The following is a 13,195-nucleotide window of genomic DNA, read 5'->3' on the forward strand; positions in this document are numbered from 1 at the left end:
TCACGGGCCCTCTCTCAGGTGCACGGGTCTCTGTGGCAGTTCCCTGTGCTGGGCCAGCCGCTGATGGTTTGGCTGTTGAGAGGGTGAGTCTGGAGGGAATGGACCCTTCTGTGGTCGAGACCATCCGGAACGTGCATGCTCCCTCCACTATCGCGGTTTACGCGGGTAGGTGGCGTATTTTCCAAGAGTGGTGTAGAATGGGGGGCTTGGACCCGGGGTCCTGCCCCCTGGACGCTGTCCTTTACTTCCTTCAGTCTATTTTGGATAGACTGTCGGCTTCGATGGTGAGGGTATATGCCGCGGCTATATCCTCTTGTCATGTGGGGTTTGAGGGCGTTACGTTGTTCAGCCGCCCTCTTGTGAAGAGTTTCCTGCTTGGCGCTCGGCGCCTTAAGCCGGTGAAACGTTCTCTGTCTCCGAGTTGGGACCTCCAACTGGTCCTCGGCCGGTTGTCTGAGGCCCCGTTTGAGCCTCTTGAGCAGGCGTCTTTGGAACAGCTGTCTTCAAGACTGCATTTTCCTGCTGGCCATCACCTCCGCTAAGCACGTGGGTGAGCTTTGTGCTCTCTCGGTGCGGCCTGAGTGCTTGTCTATTCGTGTCAATAGTGGTGCGACTCTGAGGCCTAATCCAGTCTTCGTGCCAAAAAATATCCGGAGCTCTTTTCGCTCCAGGGATATTGTGGTTCAGGCGTTTCATCCGCCTCCTCACGCTGGTGAGTTAGAGGCGAGCCTTGACCTGTCGTGTCCAGTCCGGGCTTTGGGGGTTTACCTCAGCCGGACTCGGGACCTCAGGGCTACCGATCAGCTCTTTGTTTGTTACGGTGGCTCTCGCGCTGGTAAGGCACTGTCAAAACAGCGCCTGTCACATTGGTTGTGCGAGGGCATTGCCCTTTGCTACACGTTGGCTGGGCTGGCCCCCCCCTGGGGTGGTGTCCTCTGCCGCCTTGTTAGGGGGGGCCTCATGGAGGACATCTGTGCTGCGGCCTCCTGGTCCTCCCCGGGTCCCTTCATTAGGTTTTACCTCATGGACATGACTGGGGGTTCTGTCTCCCAGGCGGTTCTGAGGTCTGGGACCTCCCCTGCGTCCCGCCCTTCGGTGGGTTAGCAGGGGTGTGTGGGTGTGTGCCACGAGGTGATGTGTCACACGTGGTCCCGCCTGTGCTGTGCGTTTTTAGGGGCCTCTAGTTCCCCCTTTTTCGCACTTTGGTAGAGTTGACTGCCGCTCCCTCATCACTAGGAAGGGGGGGTGACGGCACTCCCCTCCCCCCTGGTGGTAGGGCTTGCGGGTCCTCAGGGGGTACATTTGTCGCGCCACGCGTCTGCTCTGTCCCATATCTCAATATGGCGAAAGAGCGAGACGCGATTCGCCAGTACAAATATATAACGATTATATTATATTATACTCATAGTTATATGAGTACTGGCTGAGCGTCTTGCTCTTAGCGCGCCCTGAGGTCCCTTGGTGGGGTTTTTCTTGATGGAAAACTTTTTCCTGAGGAAGGGCGAGTGTGACCATGCCTGGTGCCTTATAGGGGGACACTGGGGCGGGGCCTGGTCAAGTGCATGGGTGCTTTGTTTTCGTTAAAGAAGTACAGTAGGTACTGGAGATGAGGTATATCTCAATATGGCGAAAGAGCGAGACGCTCAGCCAGTACTCATATAACTAGGTTATATAACTAGGTTATATACATAACCTATCGTTAATTGCCATGCAGCATGGCAGGTGTGTGGGCCTGATTGCCTCCTGATTGGTGTCAGGTGTGCAGCGCCTTTAAGTAGGTTTGGTTGACTGTGTTTGGATGCTCGTCCATTTCTTTTTTTAAACTTTGGCCATTCCGCTGGCTCTTTTTTGCGTTTATCGCATTTACTCTGGTCAAGAATGACCGACAGAAACAGGCTGAAGGGGTACAGATGGGGGGGAAGACACTCTGGGAAAGGCACGGCTGCAGTCCGGGATTCGAACTTGCTAAACCCCAGATCCGTGACGAGCACGGTTGTCCCCGGCGCCGAAATAGCGCTCGAGGTACGCGGTGAGCTACTGGAGCTCCCCGGATGCTCGTCCATTTCATGTTTTCCCTCAATAGTAGAGGAGTGTCCCAAGCTCATGCTTCTAGGGTTTTCTCTGTCTCTAGTGCTGTTTTTTTGTTGTTGTTTTCAACTGTAGGCAGTGGTGGTTACTTTGGGTTTTTCCCCCAGTTATTTTATACTGGTGTTTAGGGGTGTACAGTACTTGAGTAATTGTACTTCGTTACAATACTTAAGTACTGTTTTTGGGGATTTGTACTTTATTCAAGTATTATTAGGTTTGTATACTTGTACCTTTTACTCAATTACATTTCAGAAAGAAAAAAAACCTTTTACTCCTTGTTGAGGATGTTCTATGAGTCGGTGGTGGCGGGCGCCTTCTTGTACGCTGTGACCTGCTGGGGCAGCGGACTGAGAGCAGGGGACACAAACAGGCTGGACAAGCTGGTCAGGAAGGCCAGCAGCATGGTTGGGGTTGAGCTGGACTCTCTAGCGAGGGTGGCGGAGAGGAGGAGCCTCGCTAAGCTCCAGGCCATCAGGGAAAACCCCACCCATCCACTATACACAGACTTGGCTGACAGGAGGAGCATGTTCAGTGCTAGGCTCACACTACCCAAATGCAGCACTGAACGGCACAGGAAGTCCTTCATTCCAACAGCCATCAGACTATATAATGCATCACTGTGCCTCACTGCATCACTGAGCACAGAGCGGCAGCTCAATAGTGGCAGGAGGATGCGACTAGTGGCCTCCAGGCTCCACAACAGGGGGCAGCGACGGCTGCCAGACATTGATCTAAGTCTTATTGGAACCCAAGGAGGACAATACACTACCTAAAGCATACTGCACCTAGTTACACTGAATACTGGAATATATAGTTCATATTTCATTTAGTTAGATTTAGATTTAAATTATAATTATAATTATATTGACCAAATTGTTTACCCCATGCTCAGTATGCTCAGTATATTCTTACTGTATTTATTTCTGTATATATTATTTCATTTCATTTTATCCTATTTTATTTTACTCTACTCTTATACTAGGCAACTTGATTTGATTTGTGTTATTATTCTAATTTGTGACCTGTCCTGTCTAAATGTTTAAATGTTGAGCGATTTGCAGTGTCTAATTTCCCACGGGATAATAAAAGTATTTCTATTCTATTCTATTCTATTCTATTCTTACATTTAAAATGCAGACCTACAAAGTACAACGTACAAATCTCGCAGGTCCAACAATTTTAATTAGTATATTTGTTTATCTGGCTGAACTAACGTTAACGTATTAATCATGTGGCCGCACTTTATTTAAAAACAGCCAATCAAATCCCCATCAATGGAAAATTAACCCGCCCATACCCATGCTAATTGGTCCTTGTGTGAGTGTATGCTTGGTTTCATTCTAGCCTTGCCTAAATACCAGCTGATGATTTCACTAATTGGCTCACCTCTTCAACTAACTCACCTGGTGCAATCTGTAGTTAAAATGAAAACTTGGCCCACGATGGAGTTTGAGACCCCTGGGCCCTCATTTATCAACGGTGCGTACGCACAGATATGTGCGTAACCCGTGCGTACGATCATTTCTAAGCAAAGTGTGTGACTTATAAATTTGAACGTGTGCTTGACTTTGTGCATATATTTACGCACAGCTCCGACAGTGTGTACCTGGCACCCAGCGGTAGAATATTATTATTGCAACGCGGAAATAAGCTTCCGTGCATTACTTCCAACACTGGCGCGTGTTCTGTATGAACCGTAATTCATTATAGTTCATTGTAAAATAGCGACAGTAGTGTCATTATAACGTGCTCACGCGCGAACAAGAGGTTGGCCTGCTTGTTTGGCCCGGGGGGGGGGGGGGGGGGGGGGGGGGGCTGACGCAGAACACCCACCTCCAAACGCGATTAAATATTGTTTAAAATAAAAAGCAAAATACTATTATTTTGTGTGTCATGTTTCCAAATAAGATTGGTCACAACGAAATGCTTTCTACTTCAATTTGTTGGTTAGAATAGATGATCTCCGTTGAAACTTCTCTGAGACTAACAGTCTATTTGTGAGCTCCCGCACAGACGTGATAATAATAATAATAATGATAATAATAATAGCTTCATTTTATATAGCGCCTTTCAAGAGACCCAAGGTCGCTTTACATAGATAGGGGGGGGAATAACAAAGTAACAAACATAGTGGACAGACACAACATATAAATATGATGATGGAATTCAAGTTCAAGTTTGTATTGATCACATATAGGTAGGCTACATCATACATGGCAGTGAGATTCATTGTTCTTGTATACTGTATGCTCTCGTATTATTGTTTAGGCTACCTAATACCGACATCAAAATAGATTGTATGCCTCTACAAATCATATGCAGGTAGAAAATTTAAGGAAAATCCATTGCGATTTGGAATACAATTGAGGAGAACTTTAATCTCTGGGTATTAATCGAACGAAACTGGAAAAGGCAGTCATATTCCAGCACGGTCTTTATTAGTGTTTGCGCTGCCCAGGCAGCAATGGTTAATAGATATCATATCCGACATCACCGTACGTGTACATGTCTGTCAGCCTGTCGCGTATTTCTCCCATAACACGCTTCGCTCGGCTTAGTCCACTTTTCCACATTTCATGGGGGTGTTTCATGACCGTATATGGTTAATTACGGGCGGTTCTATATGCAAATACTTCAAATCGTGCACGAGCGAGGAGCGTAGAACTTAATGGTATTTATCAACACAGAGTGTGCGTAGAACCTGTGTACGCACGTTTGATAAATCCCGATTTTTCTGTGCGTACACACATTCAAAATTCTGTGCTTAAGAACGAAAACAGAACACTTTCTACGTATTGTTGATAAACGAGGGCCCTGGTCTATCCCTTGCAATAAAAAGAGTTTTGACTTTGACTTTTTAGTACTTAAGTACATTCCAAAGTAGACACTTTTTGACTTTTATTCAAGTGTGTTTTAAGCCAGACACTCTGACTTTTACTTGAGTAATATTTTGAGCCGTACCCATACTTTCACTTAAGTATAATTTATCTGTACTTTTACACCCCTGCTGGTGTTTTGTGTTTCCTACAGCTTGTATTTATATTTATTTTATTCTTGTGTTTTCCCCCACCCTCTCTCAGCGATTCTGGGGTTACTTTAAGATTCTCCTTTTTGTGTGTGTCTGCGTGGGTCTCCTACACCCCCCAATCCTGACCGTTTCTGAGCTGAGAGACAAACTGAAGAACATCCTGAAGGATACGTGGCCGAAGATATCAGGAGAAGGTGAGATGAATATATAGACTGTTGTAAAACATGAAGATATCAGGAGAAGGTGATGAATATATACACTCTTGTAAAACATGAAGATATCAGGAGAAGGTGAGATGAATATATACACTGTTGTAAAACATGAAGATATCAGGAGAAGGTGATGAATATATAGACTGTTGTAAACATGAAGATATCAGCAGAAGGTAAGATGAATATATACACGGTTGTAAAACATGACTGTCAATGCTGGCTACACTCCAGCAGGTTCTATGATAACATACAAACAATATTTCAGTAAGATGTTATCTATTTCTTCTCATTTCTTTTGTTTAGATGATCATGAAAGTATGTTTTAGGAAAGGCACAAAACAAATGTTTTGTTTGTGTGAAATGGAATTTAATAAAAAATGTAATGACAATCTAATATAAATTGTAATCAATGGATGAATGAATGATTCAATCAACTAATTAATCAACCAATAACTGAATGAATCAATCAACCAATACATAAATCCAATCAAATAGCAACAGATAACAGAACTAAAGAGTGAGAGATAGATGCATACAAAGACAAATAAATAAAGACATCACAATAGAAACCCAGAATAAGCCTCCTTGTGGTCAGGACCATTGGAATAGCTCAAGGAGCAGCTCAAGGAGCAAATCAGAAATAAGTGATAAGTTCTATTGTTTCATCCATGCCATCATTCATGTTGATAACATGCTGTGACTGATATGTTGTGTCTCTAGTTTCTCCAGTGGCTGTTCTACTTCCACCAGAGCCCGCAACGAGAGAGTACTTTTTACAACGTGAGTTCCATGATGACCTCTTTCTATCACTTGTAATGTTGTGTGTTGGCTGACGGACAGACTCTGACATAATAGAGGTTGTGTGTTTAATTTTCTCTGATTTGATGTCATGTATTTTTCTCCCAGATGCCTGTCCCCTCTCACTGGACCCAAACACAGTGAGCAACGACCTGTCCCTGTCAGTGGAGAACAGGAAGGTGACTGGTTCACTAAACGACCACGGCTACACTGACCATCCTGAGAGATTCTATAGTCTATATAGTCAGGTGTTGTGCAGAGAGGCTCAGTCTGCACGCTGTTACTGGGAAGTAGAGTGGACCGGCTCCAATGTTCTGACAGCAGTCTCTTACAAAGACATCCAAAGAACAGCTGGTGATGAGTCACTCTTTCAAAACAATGACAAGTCCTGGTGTTTATGGTTCTACAATGGAGGCTACGTTTTCATTCACAATCGTGTTTACACTCTAGTGTCAGGCCCTCAGTCCTCCAGGATAGGAATGTACCTGGATCACAAGGCAGGTACTCTGTCCTTCTACAGTGTCTCTGACACCATGACCCTCCTCCATACAGTTCAAACCACGTTCACACAGGCCCTCTATCCAGGGATATTTGTTCCTGATAATGCAACAGCAGAATTGATGAAGATATGGTAGACCATGAGCCCATTGTATCTATTGATAATAAATAAATAAATATAATTAATACCAATATGTAATATGTTTTCTCATAGGATTTGATTACGAGATTATCTATTTTGTATTAGGATTTCTTTACATGACTTCATATCAGAATCAGAATCAGAAAGGTCTTTATTGCCAAGTATACTTTTCACATACAAGGAATTTGCTTTGGACGTTACTGGTGCGACATTAGTGGACAGACATCAACAGACAGATAATACAATAAAGTGATGGAGTAAAATAAAATGACATATGAGCTAAGTTAAGCACAATAGAATAATATATTTATGAAATAAAATATAGGCCAGGGCTGTACGACTGTATAAGAGGTTGAATAAAATGATGTGGGATATAAACTAAATTAAATATAGCTCAATAGATATAGTACAATTATAAGTACAAATAAAATAGGAGTAGGCCAGGGCTGTGCAACTGTGCAGATGTGGTCAATTATACAATTATATACACTAGTTAGAATGAAGTAACAATACAGTGGGCAAGTATATAGTCCAGTAGGGGTGTGTTAATGTAACACAGTGGGGGGTGCCAGTGAGGGTTCCGAGCCTTGTTGATGAGGCTCACTGCAGAGGGGCAGAAACTGTTCTTGTGGCGTGAGGTTTTGGCCCTGATGAACTGCAGCCTCCTGCCAGAGGGGAGTGACTCAGAATCTGGTGGTAGGGGTCGACCAGAATCTTACCTGCACGTTTCAGAGTTCTGGAGGCGTACAGGTCCTGGAGGGATGGCAGATTGCAGCCGATCACCTTCTCAGCAGAGTGGATGACACGCTGCAGCCTGCCTTTGTCCTTGGCCCATGGCTGCAGCGCACCATACTGTGATGGAGGAGGTGAGGATGGACTCAATATGTATGCATTCTGTCCTTGTACCGCTTCTCGGACACCATGACTCTCTTCCACGGAGGGCAACAAAATGTGCTTATGAAGTCTCTTGATCCTGGATTTTTAATCTTGTGTTAAAGACATAATCCATGATCTAAACATAAACAAATGAGTAGCCCCACCACCAAAGCTACAAATTGGAACGCAGGCATGTTTCCATTCTCTAGTGTCATGTTGTGTGATCTAATCTTAGCAGTGAAATTCATCCTCTTCTATTCACTGGGGTTCATTCTTCCATCGGAAACCCTTCTCCATCCAAAGTGTGTTCATCAAAGCGAAGCAGGCTATTCTCGGTCCTCGCTCCACAATGGTGGCGAGAACTTCCCACCATATAGTCAGAGACGGTTGAAACCCACCCAATCTTCCGCCATCGACTAAAAACACACTTCTTCAATTAATATCTGAAATATAAAAAATGTAAAACTACTAACCTTCGTGGGGCGCTCGCCACGAAATGCTGGAGACGCTGGGCTCGTCAGTTCGAGCCCAGCGCTCCACATTTGCTTTCAGTTTAGCTGGTCGTCCGTACTAATACACATTGGCCGTATTAGGGGGTGGGAAACTGATGGGTGGGGATCGGGCGTTGTGGACAGCGACTCCTACAGGTCGGTTGGTGCGCCTGCACAGTAGAATCAGGAAGTGTCGGGGGCAGCGTGAGCCTCCCACGCGTTACACCTCGCCACTGAGAGATCGAGCTGCGCAGGTGAAAAGATGCGACTGCTGTTACCTCAAGTACCGGAGGGGACTTGTGCTATGTATGACTTAGTCCACATTGCAGCCGGCTTGTGGGAGGCAAGAAACAGCGTCCGTGACAGGAGAGGGTTGAATTGGATGATATGAAATTGGGATGGGAGAAAAAATAGAAAATGGGAGAAAAAGTGGATAAAAAAAAAACTACTAACCTTCGTACTGTCTTTTACTATTGTGCACTTTGCTAGGAAGGAATCTACCTTGCCTACATTACTACCTACTATGCTAATATGTCTATACTACTATGCACTCAAGACTGTAGCACTTAAGTTCGGCACTTTTTGACGAACAAGCTTACTTACCTTTAGCTGCCAGAGTTGTACCCTTCCTGCTGACTTGTTGTACAGGATTTGTAAGTTGCTTTGGATAAAAGCGTTCAGCTAAATGACTAAATCTAAATGTAAATGATCACTGCACTGGCAGGCAGGTTCACTTGAACTACAGTAAAATTCAAGTCGTAAATTATGAACTTTGAGGGTGCAGATTAAGGGTGCACACTGAAGTAACTATAGTTTGCAGGTTGGAAATGCTGATAAAACACTGTACCAGTGTGATGTGGGTTCATGATGAGACCATGAAACGTGTCTTGATAGCCAGTGAATTGGAATGGAGTAAGACGATACTCGTCCAGTAGCACTCATCTTCCCTGTCTTCGGCTGTCTCGGAGTGATGACCAGAGTGTAGAACGTCCCGGGAGGACGCACCGCTGTGCCTCAACTAGAGCCGCTATCAGCTCTATCTTATAAAATGTTCAGATGTTATCACTATCAGCTCTATATTACATTTTTCAAAATGTTCAGTTGCTATCGCATGCACTCATCTGTGTTTCACTACACACATGGGTGCATGCTTACCAGCTGTTCGCCTCTTTTTAATGCAACATGCAACACTACTATCACCGACATCTAAGAAGGGAGATCCCCCCTTGAATTGGCCCTTCTAAGGTTTCTCTCCTCCACATTGCCTGTGGTGCATTTTTTCCTATTGTTAGGTTTTAGTGAGTTTTTCCTTACTTTCACGTGGGGTACGTCTGGGAGTGTTGCATGCATGCATGCATTTATGATTTATTTGGAGTTTATGGACCTTATGGTATTCTTGTTTTTTCTTGATTTACTGTGTTTTTTCTTCTTGGCTTGTTTAAAGAAGACGTGTCTCTGTTAAGCACTTTGAGTTGCACTCCGTGTATGAAAGGTGCTATATAAATGAAGATTATTATTATTATTATTATTTATTATTATTATTATTATTATTATTATTATTATTATTATTATTATTATTATTATTATTATTATTATTATTATTATTATTATTATTATTATTATTATTATTATTATTATTATTATTATTATTATTATTATTATTGTTATTATTGTTATTATTGTTATTATTGTTATTATTATTATTATTATTATTATTATTATTATTATTATTATTATTATTATTATTATTATTATTATTATTATTATTATTATTATTATTATTATTATTATTATTATTATTATTATTATTATTATTATTATTATTATTATTATTATTATTATTATTATTATTATTATTATTATTATTATTATTATTATTATTATTATTATTATTATTATTATTATTATTATTATTATTATTATTATTATTATTATTATTATTATTATTATTATTATTATTATTATTATTATTATTATTATTATTATTATTATTATTATTATTATTATTATTTATCTTGTGACAATGTTAATTGTCATTCAATAGCACATCAAAATATATATTTTTATTCTTCATTCAAAGATGTACTGTAGATTGGATAGAATTACACTTCAGAATCAGTCAGAAATCAGAAAAGTATTAAGTAAGCTTGCACATACAAGGAATTTGTCTTGGTCATTAATGAATATCAACATCAATATCAACACTTACAAAGCAAGTAAGAGTAAACACACATAATTGTAAATAAAAAAATCTAAAATAGAATAAAATGTAATGGAATATAGATTAGAAATAAACTAGAATAGACTATAGGACAGGGCTGTTAGGGTAGCGTTTAGTTTGAGCCCAAGAGCAGAACACAGGGAGAGGAGAATGAGGCGGTTTAGGTTGATTAATATTAATATAGGTACCAAGCAGACAGGTTATTGATTAATATAGGTACCAAGCAGACAGGTTATTGATTAGGTTGATTAATATAGGTACCAAGCAGACAGGTTATTGATTAATATAGGTACCAAGCAGACAGGTTATTGATTAGGTTGATTAATATAGGTACCAAGCAGACAGGTTATTGATTAGGTTGATTAATATAGGTACCAAGCAGACAGGTTATTGATTAATATAGGTACCAAGCAGACAGGTTATTGATTAGGTTGATTAATATAGGTACCAAGCAGACAGGTTATTGATTAGGTTGATTAATATAGGTACCAAGCAGACAGGTTATTGATATAGGTTGATTAATATAGGTACCAAGCAGACAGGTTATTGATTAGGTTGATTAATATAGGTACCAAGCAGACAGGTTATTGATTAGGTTATTAATATAGGTACCAAGCAGACAGGTTATTGATTAGGTTATTAATATAGGTACCAAGCAGACAGGTTATTGATTAATATAGGTACCGAGCAGACAGGTTATTGAATGTGCGTGACAGGTGAGAGCAGGAGCACTCCTCGCGAAGTACAGGAAGGTCCTGGCGGGTGGTGTCTATGAGAGACAGCGTAGACCGGGCGGCAGATGACCCTGGGTCGGTGTAGCACCCCTCGGACGGTGAGTGGCAGGACCCGCAGGGCTCATATCAGAGCTGGTGACGACCTGACGAGTCTCAGGTGTGCAGGTAGATCCTGGCTGACAGCGTGTGGACACAGTGACAGGAAGCTGCCCATATAAGGGCGTGGAAGCCCTTACATAAAGAAGGTAAAGACCCCACAAGATGTAGTTCCTATAGGCCCATAAGTCTCCTTTGCAACGATTTCAAGATATTGACATCTATACTTAAAAAAAGAATACAGAAACATATAATAAAACTGATCCACCCAGACCAGACTGGCTTTATCACTGGTCGACAGGGTACTAACAACATCAGAAGAACTTTAAATCTGCAAACAGTGGCTGGATCTCGAAAAGAACCATCAATGCTTCTCGGCTTAGATGCCGAGAAGGCATTTGATAGAGTTGATTGGCTGTACCTTGAACTAACATTGAAAGGTATGGGATTCAATAACACATTTATAGATTGGATAAAATGTTTATATAAAAATCCTAAATCTAGAGTAAGGGTGAATGGTCACTGCTCTCACTTCTTTGAGATACAGAGAGGGACACGCCAAGGAGACGTTTTGTCTCCGTTACTATTTGCGATTGGCATAGAGCCACTAGCGGAGATGATTAGATCAAACCCTCAGATACAGGGAAAATAGATGACCAAAAAGGCATTACACACAAGATCTCGTTATTTGCTGATGACATTTTACTTTATATCAAAAATCCCTTAGAATCAATTCCAAACATAATGATGGATTTAAGAAATTACGGCGAACTGTCGGGTTATAAGATAAATGAGACCAAATCAGAAGCAACATGGAAGAACACAAGATGGCAAGATACAACGTCAGGAGAGCAGTAATAGAGGCAAAACGGCGTTACAGGGATAAAGTTGAACTTCAGTTTGAACAGGCTGACTCTAGAGGCATGTGGCAGGGCCTCAGAACAATGACAGATTACAAAGGCACCTCCCTCAAACTGAACAGTGACATCTCCTTAGCAAATGATCTCAATTCCTTCTATGCGAGGTTTGAGGCTGTGAATAAAAACACCAGCCTACAAACCACGGCAATGGGGGGGGGGGGGGGGGTCTGCTGATGGAGACTCAGTGTTCAGGGTAACAGAGCACACTGTAAACCCGCACGTTCAAAATAATCAATTAGTTTGAGTAGGGTATACTCAATATTCTATGAAAGTTCTACTAACTTGAATGTCTTGAGTTCGTGTGACGTGTTCTTATGTTTTGAGTAAATAAAACTCATAGTTTTTGATTGACTTGGAACTATTCACTTATTAAGTAAGTATAATGTAAAAGCATAACTTAAGTACAACTTAAGATAATTAAGTAGATACAGACTCTAAACCGCATTATGTTTTGAGTAAATAAAACTCATAGTTTTTGATTGACTTGGAATTATTCACTTATTAAGTAAGTATAATGTAAAAGCATAACTTAAGTACAACTTAAGATAATTAAGTAGATACAGACTGTAAACCGCATTATGTTTTGAGTAAATAAAACTCATAGTTTTTGATTGACTTTGAACTATTCACTTATTAAGTAAGTATAATGTAAAAGCATAACTTAAGTACAACTTAAGATAATTAAGTAGATACAGACTGAAAACCGCATTATGTTTTGAGTAAATAAAACTCATAGTTTTTGATTGACTTGGAATTATTCACTTATTAAGTAAGTATAATGTAAAAGCATAACTTAAGTACAACTTAAGATAATTAAGTAGATACAGACTGAAAACCGCATTATGTTTTGAGTAAATAAAACTCATAGTTTTTGATTGACTTGGAATTATTCACTTATTAAGTAAGTATAATGTAAAAGCATAACTTAAGTACAACTTAAGATAATTAAGTAGATACAGACTGTAAACCGCATTATGTTTTGAGTAAATAAAACTCATAGTTTTTGATTGACTTGGAACTATTCACTTATTAAGTAAGTATAATGTAAAAGCATAACTTAAGTACAACTTAAGATAATTAAGTAGATACAG

At 40.8% G+C, this 13,195-nt stretch overlaps 1 protein-coding gene across 2 annotated transcripts in view; it reads left to right on the plus strand.

The window, feature by feature from the left end:
• The window catches only part of LOC311235087 (tripartite motif-containing protein 16-like), a 36,246-nt gene extending 29,444 nt beyond the window's left edge, over positions 1-6,802 (plus strand). For both annotated transcript variants that reach the window (XM_084322433.1, XM_084322434.1), the window contains exons 5-7: positions 5,169-5,310; positions 6,049-6,108; positions 6,235-6,802. In XM_084322433.1, coding sequence (XP_084178559.1) covers positions 5,169-5,310; positions 6,049-6,108; positions 6,235-6,761 — 729 coding nt within the window. In that variant the 3' untranslated portion in view covers positions 6,762-6,802. The remainder of the gene's footprint in view (positions 1-5,168; positions 5,311-6,048; positions 6,109-6,234) is intronic.
• Positions 6,803-13,195: the final 6,393 nt, after the last annotated feature.

The sequence above is a fragment of the Notolepis coatsorum genome (genome assembly GCF_963971535.1).
Source record: "Notolepis coatsorum genome assembly, chromosome: 1".
Classification (NCBI taxonomy): domain Eukaryota; kingdom Metazoa; phylum Chordata; class Actinopteri; order Aulopiformes; family Paralepididae; genus Notolepis; species Notolepis coatsorum.